Raw genomic sequence first — 15,002 nt, 5'->3', positions numbered from 1 at the left:
GGCTTTTTTGTACGGGAAATATTTTATTTCTCACCTTTAGGATTCAATTCACTGTAAAAAATCATTTTTGGGTTTTGGCCAAACTAACCCGTATTTAGTCACTTTACACTCTGAAAAATTTAACACAGTTTCAGACTGTTCACATATAGCTCATGTACAATACTTTTATAAAGCTTTGGTTATACTTTGAACGGTTTAAAAACCTGAAAAAGAAAGAAAGAATTAATTGTCTTTTACTTTACTTTTGTTTGAATCTATTAATAATTTCTTAAAAGCTTTATAAGGACAAAATTATCAGACCAATTCACATAAAAAGTTGTGGACATTAATTTTTTACAGTGTCCAATTATTACAAGATTAGTTACCATAAAACAAAGGCATTGTAAAAATGGAAAAATATAATAAAATAAAATATTAAAATCTTACATTGTGCAAGAGTTGGTAAAGCACGGGCCAATCCCAAGCAGCTTAATCTTTGAGTAATCCATGGCATTCTTCTCGGTTTGGTTTTGCTTGTGTCAGTGAATCCAGCGTGCACAGCATTCCCCATAGGCCTAGAGAATACAGTATAAGCTAAAGCCATGAAACTTTCATTCTTCAAACGTATTTCTATATCATTAGGAGCGTGTCTTTCTTATATAATGAATAGAATAATCGTAGTTATGAGCGTATTAGGAGCGTATCACTTTATCTTTGGTTGCTTTGACTCGTCAATACTATTAATATACATAAATATTTACCTTTAATACATCACAGATTAGCATAAGATGTACATACATTTTTTACAGTGAAATTGGTCTGAAAATAGAATTAGATATAAATATAAAATAAAACCTTGGAAACCTAATCAAATTACATTGATAGGCCCTATCATTAAAAACATGATAAAACTATACATACAAAGAAGGCTTGGTTGGTACAACTCCAACATTATAAAACCATCTAAGGACGTACATAATACAATAGAGATAAAACTATAGATTCTTTCTTCTCTAGGCTTCTTAATTTCCTTTGCACATGATCCACTTGCTTGTTTGGGGGAAATCACAGAAGTCCTTAAATAATAACATTCATTACACTCCCGCCACGAAAAAAGGACTGACATTGATTTCTTTACAGTTTGAATTTCACATTGCTCCTTTTAAGTTTACATATTTTCACATAGCTCCTTTTTAAAGTAACATATTTTCACATAGCTCCTTTTAAATTTAGAGTTTTAATTCTTTTCACATTGCTCATTTTAGAGTTTAATTCTTTTCACATTGCTTATTTTAGAGTTTAGTTCTTTTCACTTGAAAGTCTAGACTTGATTCTGTTCACACCTGCAGGAAAACTGGCTCTGTTCGGGTCCCACACTAGATTTTGTTGGCCGTCCATAAGTAAGATAGTGTTTATTAGCACCAACTGCTGCTTTGTTGAGTTCTGACAATAAATCAAGATCCCCTTCTCTGTACAGCTTTACTATAGTACGAACAGATCTGTCAGTATATCTGAACACCTTTTCACCAGGGTTTCTGTACTTGACAGTAATCTTCCTTATTACACCATCCCGGGACACCCTGATATCTTCAACAATGCCTGTCCGCCAAATTGTGTCACCTAAGTCAGCTTCTCTCCCATCTTTCATAAACAATATGACATCTCCAATTACTAAGTCTGGTTTGCCTTCCAACCATTTGGGTGGCCTTGGTACCAAAGTAGATAGCCATTCCTCGTCCCATACCTTCCACCAGGCGTCTGCTACATTCTCAACAGTCTCTAGCCATTTAGATGGCACACACGCAGTAACGATTCCAACCGGCGCCCTGACACTATTTCTGCCAAGTAATAATCTTGCCGGGCTAATGAGATCTAAATTGTCCAGTCCTGTATACTTTCCACCAATGCAGATAGGTATATTATTTAGCTCGCTGGATATATAGTAGAAGGAAGTTAGGTAAGACATAATGGATAGCCTAAGACCTTTGAAAACAGCATTAAAGATCTTTCTTACCTCTCGGATGGCACGTTCAACAATCCCCTGCTGTTCATGGGATCCCACTGGACAGACCTCCTGGCGAACCTCGACACCCTTCACATTAACTCCTCTGACTAAGTCTTCATATGAAAACTCCATTTTGTTACAGGCTGACATTATTTGGCTTCCTTGGTCTATAAACATGACACCAATGTGTCCAAATCTTGCCGAAAATCGCCGATATGTATCGACAAAACTATCTGCATCATAGGCTGGCATTGCTTCTACCCAAGTGGCCAAAGTTGTTGCACATTTGTATACAGCTCCCCATACTTTAACTTCAGCTCTGTGTCCTGCATGTTCACACCTTGCTCTCCATGGGCCTACAAGGTCAACTTGTGTGAAGTAAAAAGGCGGGGCTGGGGTAAATCTGGACGGGTGCAACTTACCCATTTCTGCCTGTATCATCCTCTGTTTATACCTCCGACAGAACGGACAAGCCTCCTTGATCTCTGTGGCCAAAGACATACCTCTAAGTATGAACACAATCTCCCTACTCCTTCTTAACGTTGAGTTGATTCCTCCATGATGAGTTAAAGTTTCGTGTGCATACAACATGACTGCATAAGCAACGGGACTATGGCGATCAACTATTTGGACACAGAATGTGAGTGGTCCAACATCCAACATTGCTCCAGGTATGGTTTCTGGTCTCTCTCCATCCATAATACGTGCATTGTACAATAATACTCCATCCTTCATACAACCAATTTTCTCGTAACTCTCCTTTTTGTTGAAGTATTTTGTCTCTCGGGTTGTTACTTGGAACACATACCTTTCAGCCGCCACTATTTCTTCCTGGGTTAACATAACTATGGTCTTGCCGCCAATAACATTAAATGATTCTGCGCCGTCAATTTTTGCCGCCCTCTGTCGCCAAACGGAAATGCATCTTTTAACCACAGCTATCTGCCTAATCGTTTTTGGCCAGGATTTACAGCTAAAATTAACAATGTATCTTGAAAACTTGTATCTGTCTTCTACCTTAGCCGTCTGACATGACATTATTATACCTGGAGCTCTGAGACCTTCAGCTGCTGTAGCCTTTTCCTCCACTGTGAGATTTAATTCACTTACTGATTTCAGAGGCATATTTTGTCTAGCTCCATACATCCATGGTTTACCCTTTAACCATTCACTATCGCCAATTATCTCGTCCACCGTTACAGAACGGGTAGGTATGTCAGCCGGGTTCTGAGGTCCTGGAATATGGAACCAATTTTTAACATCCGTCAACCTTTGAACTTCTATGACGCTGTTTCTAATAGACATCTGCAATGGTCTCTGGTCCTGATTCAGCCAGAATAAGGTAATAGAGCTGTCTGTCACATAAATCTCATCCGTTACAAACTGTCCAAGGTTCTGTTTTACCACATGGGCCAATGATGCCGCCAGGGTTGCGGCTCTCAGCTCCGCCCTAGGTATTGAGGCTTTCTTCACTAACTTAGTTTTGGCAACAATTAGGTTGCAGTCAACAGTTCCATCCTCTAACTCTGTCCTGGCATATATAGCTGCCGCCGCCAGCATTTGTGAAGCATCCGCACATACGATTAGGGTTAACCCATCCGTTCCAGGCGATACATTTCTGGGGACATCCAATTTTGCCAATTTTTGAATTTCTGATAAATTCCTTACCCATTTATCTAGCATGTGTGGTGGGAGAACCTCATCCCAATCCTTGGCTACTTGACAGACCTCTGACATATCTACCTTAAGGTTTCCAGTGAATGCCGCCGCCAATCCTAACGGGTCAAAGATTCCAGCAACAGATCCGGCTAACACTCTCTTTGTGAATTTACCTTCCATCAAAGCTTCCTTCACATTGTCTCCGACAGGTGCCGCCGGTTTACCCCGTTTAGCCTTGGATAATGTTGTAGGTTTTATGTCCAATTTCAAAATATCCAATTCAGTGTACCATTTGTAACCGACAACCCCAACAGATTCACCATCAGCCGTTACATCATCTGGCGGTGGCAGCCCAGACTTTGTTATAGCTTTAACATGCATACTACCTAGGCCCAGGGTTTTCTCCAAACTGTCTGCTGTCAAATCCCGTTCATTATCTGTCGCAAAACTGCTGAAGATATCATCCATATAAGCCTTCATAGTTAACGCATCTGCTCCTCTCCTGTACATTTCACCAAGGGTTCTAGCATGTTCAGCAACTTTCTGGAATCCACATATTGTTAAATTCCCTGATGGCTTGATTCCGTAAATAAGTGTTATAACTATCATAGTTATTGCTGCTTCTTCATGCGACAAGTTTTCTTTCCATAGGTATTTCTGGTATTTATAGTGCTGGGGGTCAAGTCTAATTGTGTTGTAGGCCATCGCAACATCCGCACTAAATGCCGAATTTCCATACCTGAATTGGATTAACAAGTGCAGTAGCCGTCCCAACTTGTTTTCTCCTCTGGCTAATGTCTCGTTTAATGAATCTCCGCCAGGTGTCCTTGCCGAGCCGTCAAAAACAAGGCGGAGTGGCGTACTCAAGCTTCCAGGGTTCATAACTGTTCTCCATGGAATAAAATATCCTTCCTGGCGGGCAATATCCTGGATTTCTGGAGGCAAACTTGTTAACTGAACAACATGTCCTTTGTCTCGTAACTTGTTGTGTGCCTTAATCACAGCTTCCCTCATCCCTGGCGTCTTGTCGATTATTCTAACCTGCGTGTCCAAAACTTTCTGTGCTACCCACCGGTTTGGCGTTAACCTTGCCTCAGGATCTTTGATGAATGGTAGCTTGCTGATGACAACCTTTTCTTCAGCGTTAAGTGTCACACATCCTTCAATAAGACTTTGCTCAACTTCGTCTTGTAAACTTTTCTCCTCCAATTCATCACTTCGGCGGCAGGCGTTGCAATTGCGGCAAGACACACATCTGTAAGACAGTTCACCGCCAATACTTTCATAGTCATCAAACTTCCTTAATTCAGCAGAGATTGACTGAAAACATGCATTGACAGAATAATTATCATGGGGACCAACTTCGGTCAAGACTTCTTCCCAACATCCACAATCAACACATTGTGACCAATTGTTGTCCTTTGGTCCCGGAACGGCAGGTAAAGCGGTACCTAGGGGGAGCTGGAAATCAAGAGTGTTTCCCACAGCTTGTAATGCACGTACTTCAGATGTAAAGTAGACTCGGGGGCCCAAGATATTAGCAGCTGTGGCGGCTCTTGCCCAGGATTCATGTGGACCGGCCAGGACTGCCTGGTGGCCATCAACACCTGCCAGCTTTGACCTGTACAGACGGAGGCCACCTGGTAACTCAGCAAGCAGCTCAGGAAAAAGTGACATATATTCGACACCTAACATAATGTCCACCGTTCCACCACCAATTCTTGGCGGGCAGGTGGGCGGCGGGCGGCGGCCTGTATCAGAAACACATTCTGCCTGAATCTCATTCCAGGCCTCCAACAGGTCCCAGGCCGGCATCTCCGTTGTGATTTCAACCATTCTCAATGCGGTGATTCTTGCTAAATCTCCCGATTCTTTCTGCAACTTAATCTCCTCGTATCCGTACGGGTTCTGGAACGAGTGGCCACCAGCCACATTTAACACAACTGGGGTCTTGCTAATACATGTGGTGTCCAGTAGGGAGTATGCTCTGTCATTAATGGCGGCCTCCATGCATCCAGAGTCATAAAACAATAGCAATGAAGAGTTGTTTGGGGCGGGCACATACTGGAGCATGTATATAGGAGTACGGGCTGTTTTTTGCTGGGGTGGTACTAGTTCAGCCGGCGGTAATTCTCTAGACTCATATACATTCATAACTGATGGCGCCGTGAAGAAAAATCGTCTGTAGTTTTTCAACCTCTCCAGATCAACCGATGCCATAAATGCGGAGTGGTCATCTCTGTTTTGCTGGATGTGGTGTTTGCAGACAAGCAAGTGGTTTTGTTTACCTGCATCATTCTCCGAACATTGCCCATGGCGGCAGACAAACCTGTCGGAACAAAATGGTTTATGTTCGACAAACCACTCCTTTCGTTTCTTGTACCAAAACATAGCATCTGACCGCAAACATCTGTAACATGCACGAGCCTTCAACAACAGTACCCATCTGTCCTCAACTCTGGCTTGCCGAAATTTTTCACAATAAACCATACTTTCATGTTCAGATTCACATAACCTACACTTAACACTTGTAGGTACCTTCGTTCTAGTTGTTTGAATCGAGCGTGACCCCGCACTTTCTGCGCTGTTGGTTCCCGACTGGTTCACGGCGATGGCGGCGGCAGCCTCAGAAGTGCTGCCTGCCTGCCTAAACTTCTTCCGCTGGCGGCGAGATAAGTTGTCAGGTTCCTGCCCGTCATGGTCAGTGGTTGTGTTAGGTGTTGGGTGGTCCTCGTCACTTGTGTCATGTTCATATTCGTCTGAAACTGCTTCACCAACTACATGAGTGCTCCGTTGTGGCTGCCCGGCGGCTGGGGGCTTCGGCAGTTGGCGGCGGCCATCTAACTGGAGTCCTTTCATCATCTCGGTGGCGTTTCCATAACCATTAGTGATTCTGTAATCAAGCGTCATACCAAGCTCATCTATGGTGTCCATCAGGAACTCATTTAATTTTTCTCCAATAAACCGTTTTGTTGTCCTAACAGTTCTTGCCTGCCGTCTAGCCTTGACGATCTTCTGCTCAAACTTTTCCCAGTCAAGCTTATGCATTGCTTGAGTTATACAATGGGCTAGGTCACTGGATATCAAAAAATCCTCTATGTCATGTTCCTCGGCTAGGGCTTGTACGTTCTCATACTTGTTAGACACGTTTATGTACCACGTCCGTTTGGCCAGCAATCCTTCCGGGCACGGTCTAAGTGACAACAATTCCTGGTGCTTAACGGCTAGCAGCACTTCTGGTTTGGCATACAGGTCCTCTAGTGTTTGCATGGCATCATTGAAGGTTGTGGCAGTCACGATAGCTTCCTTGGCGGCTCCAGCAACACAATCATTTCTCAACTTCAATAGTTTGTCTGAGAAGGAGGCTATTCCAACGGAGTCAAAGTATTCTGTCAGCTGTTTCTTAAACGTGAAGTAGTCCAAGCTGTCCTTGAAGTCTCCCTTGAATTTAGGCGCAGCCATGTTTAGGATCAGGGATCTAGTGACAGGACCATCTGGTATACCAAGGGCGGCTCTGGCTCCTCTAACACTCGTAATTGCACTTGTCCGCAACTCAATCAACAAATCTGCTGCTTCAGCTAGTGACTGGGCCTCAGCTGCCATTCCGACACTTGTAGCTGCGGCCGCAAGTTCTTTCAGGGCTTCAACTTGCTCCTTAGATTCCAATTTGGCTGTTTCCAACTGTCCTTCCAAAATTATTAGCTTCTGGTTGGTGTCTGGGTGTTGGTCAACTAGGTTCATCAATTGGTCTCCAATTTTCCTTGCTGAATCTATCACTGTATCCTTGCGGCTCTGTACACGGTTTATAACAATTGATTGTGTGGCCTCTGACATCTGGCTGGTTCTGCTGTCTGGTCGTTGATCAAGCATTGGGGTGTTGCGACTAGAAGCAGCTGTCTCCGCAACCATTACTTTTGGCCAGGCTGCATTTTTAAATTTCACAAACAAGTCTTTTACTTTGGTGAGCCTGGAGGTATCCTCTAGTTCTCCAAGCTGGTCCTTTGGTAGTCGGCGGACGGCAAGGAAGGCCGACCCTAGCCTGTCCTTGTAACCCACTGCTGTGTTGGCTAATTCCTTCAAAATGGACAGTGGGATTTTGTCCATGTCTACATCAGAAAAGTCGTCACTCCATATCATTTCAGCTTCCACAAGCAAGTCGGCGGCTTCTACAGCTGCCGCCGCTGGCTCAGACGCAGCCATTGTTGACTCTGGAGTTGGGGGCAGTGTTACACTTCCTGAATTCTCGCTGGATGTATAACTTATGTTTGGCGGGGTCTCGGCGGCTGGCGGCTGGAGTTGCGGCTCAGCAGCTGGCGGCGCTTGTTTCCTGGCGGCTGGGTGTTCATTTGATTCCACCCCAATCGGGTACAATGAAATACCACAGTTTAAGGAAGGTGCTTCTAATAGGCCTATTCCTTCAACTGCTATAGCTGCTGGTGATATAGCTCTAACCGACGGTTCTTCTATTAATGTGTTTCTTACAACAACAGTGACGGTGCTGGTGTTCTCCTGTGCTGATTGGTCAAACTCATCAATAACATCATCGGTTGTACTACTTAGAAGTTCCCTTCTAGCTGCCGGGTTGGAGAAGCTGTAATCTGTTACACGGCCCAGTAGTTCTTCGTCACTGTGGCTTGTGTTTTCCAAGTCATGTACGTGGCTCTGGATTCCGGTCAGGGGCAGGTATGGTTCATCTTCAAAGTATGTACATGAGCTATTATCACTAAATACACTTTCATTATCAACAATGTATTGTAATATTGTTTTAGTTTTTTCAATATCTTTAATTGTCAGCCCTTTTTGTGAGGTTAAGCTCGTCCGGCGGCAATCACCCGCCGCCGGGGCTTTAGCCGCTACCGCCTTGAAGGATCTTGAGCGTGTACGGCGGTAACCGACAATTGGGCTTGGCGATCTAGACTTTTTCGCCTTCCCCATCCATGGGGTATGGTTTTATAATGTTTTTAAACTGTACGGGAAAAATTTTTATTTCTCACCTTTAGGATTCAATTCACTGTAAAAAATCATTTTTGGGTTTTGGCCAAACTAACCCGTATTTAGTCACTTTACACTCTGAAAAATTTAACACAGTTTCAGACTGTTCACATATAGCTCATGTACAATACTTTTATAAAGCTTTGGTTATACTTTGAACGGTTTAAAAACCTGAAAAAGAAAGAAAGAATTAATTGTCTTTTACTTTACTTTTGTTTGAATCTATTAATAATTTCTTAAAAGCTTTATAAGGACAAAATTATCAGACCAATTCACATAAAAAGTTGTGGACATTAATTTTTTACAGTGTCCAATTATTACAAGATTAGTTACCATAAAACAAAGGCATTGTAAAAATGGAAAAATATAATAAAATAAAATATTAAAATCTTACATTGTGCAAGAGTTGGTAAAGCACGGGCCAATCCCAAGCAGCTTAATCTTTGAGTAATCCATGGCATTCTTCTCGGTTTGGTTTTGCTTGTGTCAGTGAATCCAGCGTGCACAGCATTCCCCATAGGCCTAGAGAATACAGTATAAGCTAAAGCCATGAAACTTTCATTCTTCAAACGTATTTCTATATCATTAGGAGCGTGTCTTTCTTATATAATGAATAGAATAATCGTAGTTATGAGCGTATTAGGAGCGTATCACTTTATCTTTGGTTGCTTTGACTCGTCAATACTATTAATATACATAAATATTTACCTTTAATACATCACAGATTAGCATAAGATGTACATACATTTTTTACAGTGAAATTGGTCTGAAAATAGAATTAGATATAAATATAAAATAAAACCTTGGAAACCTAATCAAATTACATTGATAGGCCCTATCATTAAAAACATGATAAAACTATACATACAAAGAAGGCTTGGTTGGTACAACTCCAACATTATAAAACCATCTAAGGACGTACATAATACAATAGAGATAAAACTATAGATTCTTTCTTCTCTAGGCTTCTTAATTTCCTTTGCACATGATCCACTTGCTTGTTTGGGGGAAATCACAGAAGTCCTTAAATAATAACATTCATTACATTTTTATTGTAAGAAAGAGGAAGTGTGGGTAAAAACATACTAGGACTTAAATAAAATTTCATAAAAATACAACTATGGGACTAATGTGAAGCTTTCTTTAAATTGAATTTGTTCATCGGCTATAGAGATCTAACAAGACAAATAAAGAAACCTTACTAATTTATTTAATGGACTCTTTGTTTCTCCTAGAGTTTATCAAGTTACTTGCAATTTCCATTACTTGTCTTGTAATTAGCAGCAAAGTTTTTGAAAGCAGTTCAAATAGAGCAAAATTAAATATATTTATCTCATGCTCTGTTAAAAAAAAACAATAACTTTTATGGGACATAATAATCGTATGTTGATATGACAATGTTTAAATACAATAGGAATGAAATTGTAGTGAAAGAAATGTTGAATGCTGCTATTGAAACTATTAATCTACATGGAAAGGTGAGGAATAAATAAATCATTTTCTTTTCTAATTTATCCGTCAGTAAAAAAGACTAAGATTTATAATTTGTAAGAAAAAATGTACACAATTAAGAACTCTCAGCCATAAACTTTTTAAAAAATAACTACCTTTAAGATACCTAATATTTCTTTAGATTTTCTATTTACATAGGTGTTTTCGACATACATAAATAACTATGTGTAGCAGCTTCAGTGACATTCGAACCTTTAAAGTATAGATTTTTTGCCTCTTGATATGATAGATATGATACGTCTACCTCCCGTCTGTCTGTTTGTATGTCCAAATAAGTTAACAAAAAACTTTAAAATTGTATATAGTTGGACTATTACAATGGTTTTTTGCAGTTTTATTATCATTTAACCAAGCCAAATCAATCTAGGACACTAGTTTTGTATGTTTTTACACGAACGAACAGTATTGTTTCAGTTCAAAAATACATCAGTTTTCACGAAAACTAATCTTGTTAAAATATAATCCAGGAGACCATCAACGAATTGTTGCCCGTGTTTGAGAACTTCCTGGACCAGGCCCCGAAGGACAAATCGTACGACAACCTGCGCCAGTCTGTGGTTATCCTCATGGGCTCCATGGCACAGCATTTGAACAGCGAAAATCCTAAGGTGTGATATATTTTTTCAACAAAAAAAAAAGTTTTTGTCAATTAAGAGTTTTTAAATTACCGCCATTATATCTCATTAAGATATTGATTGTATACTTGAAAATAATAAGCATTAAAAATAATATCAGTTAGGTATATATCAACTGCCCTTTTTAAGTCAAACTAACATTTATTAAATACATGGGATCTACTGCAGTTCATGGTAAAATATTGCTGGTAACGAATGCTTCCTGGTTCCTGGCAATATTACAAGATTCCTGGATCCAGCAGCACGCAAATTCCCCTAAATCCTAGGTTCCTGTTAGCTGGCAATCTGCAAATTTTCCAGGTTACCAGCAATGAGAGAAGATTACTGGCTTACAGGAGTTTTTACCCCATACCCCTTATCACATTTTCTTAGGGGGTAAACAGCAATGATTAATAAGGGAAAGTTGCTTCAATTATTTTATTAATAGAGGTGGGGAAAGGATATAGGAGAGTTGGATCTTTACCTATATATTTAACTGTTTCTATCTTAATATCCACTTTCGCGCCAAAATTTAGGCGCTCCTTTTTATTTTTATAATATATTGAAAAGTGGGGGAGACAAATTCGTAATTTTAATCGTATTAATAAATCAATTTATTTCTAAGTGAGGCTCTGAAATCAAACAGTAAAACCAACGAACTTAAACGCCTATAGAATGCCAAAACTTAATACTAGCCCTTATAACCTAAACTAACCTAATTATAAAAAAGTGCCGCGGCCAGGTTTCATTGTGTTTTTTTTTGGGGGGGGGGGGAGGATCAAAATTGAAAAAAAATTCTAAGAGGATAACGCCAACAATTCTAGCATAAATCAACAAAAAGAGTGGCGTAACTGTGACGTACAGACCATGAAAACATGTAAGTAAGATTATGGCGGGAGATTTTTATTTCAAATTATTCTATTCCCTCTCTTTTTTTGGCAGTCAAATGTAAATTAATAAACCTTTACACGCATATGATTAAATTGGCGCCAAAATTTAGTAACTATACCTTACAACCCATCCCACTCAATACTGTACAGACAGCTAAAGCGCGAGAGCTTTTAAATTCAATTAACGCCATCCCCTCCTCATTTAAGGCTGTATAAACTTTAGGGGAAAGTTTAACACTTTTGCGCCAAAATTTGAATGGCATCTTTATTTCGTCTTATAAAATGCGGGGTTCTAATTGTTGGGTATTCGAGTTAAGATAAAGAAACCTCTTGACAAAAAAGCTAATTGGTTACCCATTTTTAAATTTAAAATTTATGAACTGAATCTCTGAGATACTTTTGGGTGTTTTAAATTCTAATTATCTTCCTTCCTTTTGATTCTTTGTAAACTCAAGCAAGCAAGGTTGACAATATAGTAATATTTTTTTGTTTCTCAATTAAGATCTCACTAACCACTGATTCGATTGAGTTTTTCATTTTAGAGAAGCTTCTCAAGGTTCTATCAATTTCAAAACGGAGCCTCATGATGCTAAGGGCGCAACCGCTACAATCTACAATATAAAGTAGCGAAGGATTTTAATTTAAAGTAAAATATTTAGGAAAAGTAAGTTACAATTACATAATGAGTTTCATACTTATTTATAAGTATCACATTTTTGTGCGTGTTTGACTGTCTTTGTACACAGAGGGATCTTGCTAACCGATGAACCAAACAATTTTAATATTTTTTTCTAGTGGCGGTTTATCTTAAGAGGATTGTGGATGATACCCTCAAATAAACCAAATAGTTAAAACCTTCCCAGGACCTATTGACCTTAAAGTTTTTTCTGACTACTTTTATATTGTTACTTTTTACACCTTCATAAACGTTGTATTAATAACTGTTGATAAAATCAGAAATAAGGAATTTTTATGATATTTGTCTCAGTCCCCCCCCCCCCCTCCCCTTTCTCTAATTCATTATTTACATTTGATCAGTTTAAGGTTTTTAATTTACTGTAAATTGTTGCAGAGCGGAGCAATATTTATACCTTTTCCTAGCTCCCTCAATTACTACAGAGAAACACCACTACCCCCCCCCCCCCCTCCCCCCACATCAGACAAACATGCCAAAATAGCCACTTTTGAGTTTTGTGAATCTTATCAACCTCTAATTGTGGGGTAAGTGTAATAAAAGGGAAATGTGAATTAAAAGGGAAATATTGCTTTTTAACAGGAATATTTCAAAAATGGCAGTGACCAGGAATATGCATAAATTGCTGGCAACCAGGAAAGTTAAACATTGGTAGCTCCAGCATTATTTCTTGTTATGCTAGATCCAGGAATCTTCTAACATTGCCAGGAAACAGGAAGCACTCGTTACCAGCAATATTTTACCATGAACTGCAGTAGATCCAATACATGTTTTCTGTTACTCAGAGCTGGATCTTAAAATCAATTTATTGGTGAGCCATATCGGGGTGAGCCAACTTTCCACCAATGAAAGCACAGCATTTTATGAAATGCCGCGCTGTGATTGGCTGAAATTCGGCTCACCCCGATCTGGCTCACCACTAAAATGATTTAAAGATCCAGCTCAGATAAAATCATGATTTACAATTTGGAAATGAAAAGTAATACTTATAACTTCCTTAAAGAGGGAAATTCCACATAGTAATAAAGACTAGAGGAGTGGGGGGGGGGGTGAAAAGAAAAACATACAGTCTTCCTATTACTTTCCTTTACCTAAGGATTTTTTTTCTCCTTAGAAGCTTTACTGAGGAAACATATAAAATAAGGATTGTAATGTTTTACCTGAAAAATTAAAACTAAGTTTTGTATTAGGTTCGTCCCATTGTTGCAAAATTGATCAATGCCCTGGGAACTCCATCACAATCTGTACAGGAAGCCGTGGCCAAATGTCTACCTCCATTAGGTAATTTTAAAACCCTGCGTATGGAGCGTAATACGTAGCGCATCCGCTAGTCGTTGGGGGTGGTGATGGGTTCTCCGACTGTAGCTAATACGTAGAGCATCTGCTAGTCGTTGGGGGTGGTGATGGGTTCTCCGACTGAAGTCAGATGTGCGGCACATTTGTTCTTGTTTTAGTATTGTTTTCCAGGGATCTAAAGGGATAAGACAATGACCGATAAATTGATGTACACCACCAATGTTTACACACAAAGTTACTCCTTCTGTGTTTACAATTTTGGTTGATACTTCAACAAACCAATAGATTTTGAAAAAATGTTATGCCAACGAATGAGAAAACGTAATTATACAGCCCCAATGTTCCCTCTCTCCCAGATCGTTTCCATAATTTTACATCCTCCAATAATATTTCGTCATAGTTTACCTAAGATAAAATATACATGATTTACATGAAAGAAAAAAAACATATCTTAATACCTACCTAATGAAAACTATTGTAGTGCCAAGTATCAAGGATGACGCGCCTGACATAGTAAACAAACTGTTGACCACCCTGCTGGAGACTAATAACTATGGAGAGAGGATGGGAGCTGCCTATGGTTTAGCTGGAATTATTAAGGTAATCACTTTCTAACAAAAGTTACAGCAAATGCATAAAGAAATTTTTTAATAATAAGACTATTTGATCGATGTACAGATACATATGTTTTCAGCGATTAGAAAGGGTTTTAAAGCTAAGTTGTGTTTTTAGGCTACTTGATATTATTCCCTACTAGGGTAACAGTCCCTGTCAGGCCTATACCTGCGATGACCTAATCCTGCAGGGCTACCCGGTGCCTAATATAACCTAACATAGCATGGTCTTTAGTAAAGACTTCACCCTCCCCCCTTTGTCCCTTAATTTTATTTCAAAGATAAGGGGAAAGATTTGATTTCTGCGCTCATAAAGGCAGTTTAAGGGAAAAGCAAATTTGAAATAAAATACAGTAATATCAAAACTATAATATTTATATTGTATTTATTGTTTTCTAGGGCCTGGGCATCTTGTCTCTGAAACAACTGGATGTTATGACCAAGCTTACTGAGGCTATCCAGGTAAATTAATTAACAAAATAAAAATCTGTTCAGGAAGATTTTTAAAACAGTTTTCCTTATCATATTCTACCATGTTTTCTAGTTCTTCTAGGTAAGCAAAAAAATCTATCTTTGGATAAAATACCTAGGTCTAGAAGGTTTGTTCTTTTTTTGTTAATTTTTATGAATATTGAGGTGAATTTACAGGGATATATAATTTTTGAATATTTAAGGTTTGTATGTCTTTGCATAAAAGGACAGTAATCTTTTTTTTTCATTTGAAAAAGGCATCAGATTTCATGAAAA

At 39.3% G+C, this 15,002-nt stretch overlaps 1 protein-coding gene and 1 long non-coding RNA gene across 3 annotated transcripts in view; one reads left to right on the top strand and one right to left on the bottom strand.

Annotated features, from left to right (window-relative positions):
• Positions 1-15,002, top strand: part of l(3)80Fj (lethal (3) 80Fj) — a 75,043-nt gene that overhangs the window by 41,821 nt on the left and 18,220 nt on the right. The window contains exons 44-48 of the mRNA XM_080178641.1: positions 10,053-10,113; positions 10,615-10,755; positions 13,536-13,626; positions 14,123-14,241; positions 14,655-14,717. Of these exons, the coding sequence (XP_080034767.1) occupies positions 10,053-10,113; positions 10,615-10,755; positions 13,536-13,626; positions 14,123-14,241; positions 14,655-14,717 (475 nt within the window). The remainder of the gene's footprint in view (positions 1-10,052; positions 10,114-10,614; positions 10,756-13,535; positions 13,627-14,122; positions 14,242-14,654; positions 14,718-15,002) is intronic.
• Positions 110-9,686, bottom strand: LOC145333494 (uncharacterized). 2 transcript variants are annotated; one of them, XR_013884517.1, is made up of 3 exons: positions 9,030-9,664; positions 427-554; positions 110-203 (listed from the first exon to the last, which is right to left on the bottom strand). It is a non-coding gene; the product is annotated as an uncharacterized LOC145333494 (long non-coding RNA). The 2 variants fall into 2 exon arrangements; XR_013884518.1 differs by lacking the exons at positions 110-203; positions 427-554 and adding an exon at positions 8,713-8,806 and having other exon boundaries at positions 9,030-9,686.

The sequence above is a fragment of the Acartia tonsa genome, chromosome 12, assembly GCF_053477335.1.
Source record: "Acartia tonsa isolate MP-2025a chromosome 12, ASM5347733v1, whole genome shotgun sequence".
Taxonomy (NCBI): Eukaryota; Metazoa; Arthropoda; class Copepoda; order Calanoida; family Acartiidae; genus Acartia; species Acartia tonsa.
Note: the sequence above shows the minus strand (reverse complement) of the source record. Positions and strands in the feature narration are given on the sequence as shown.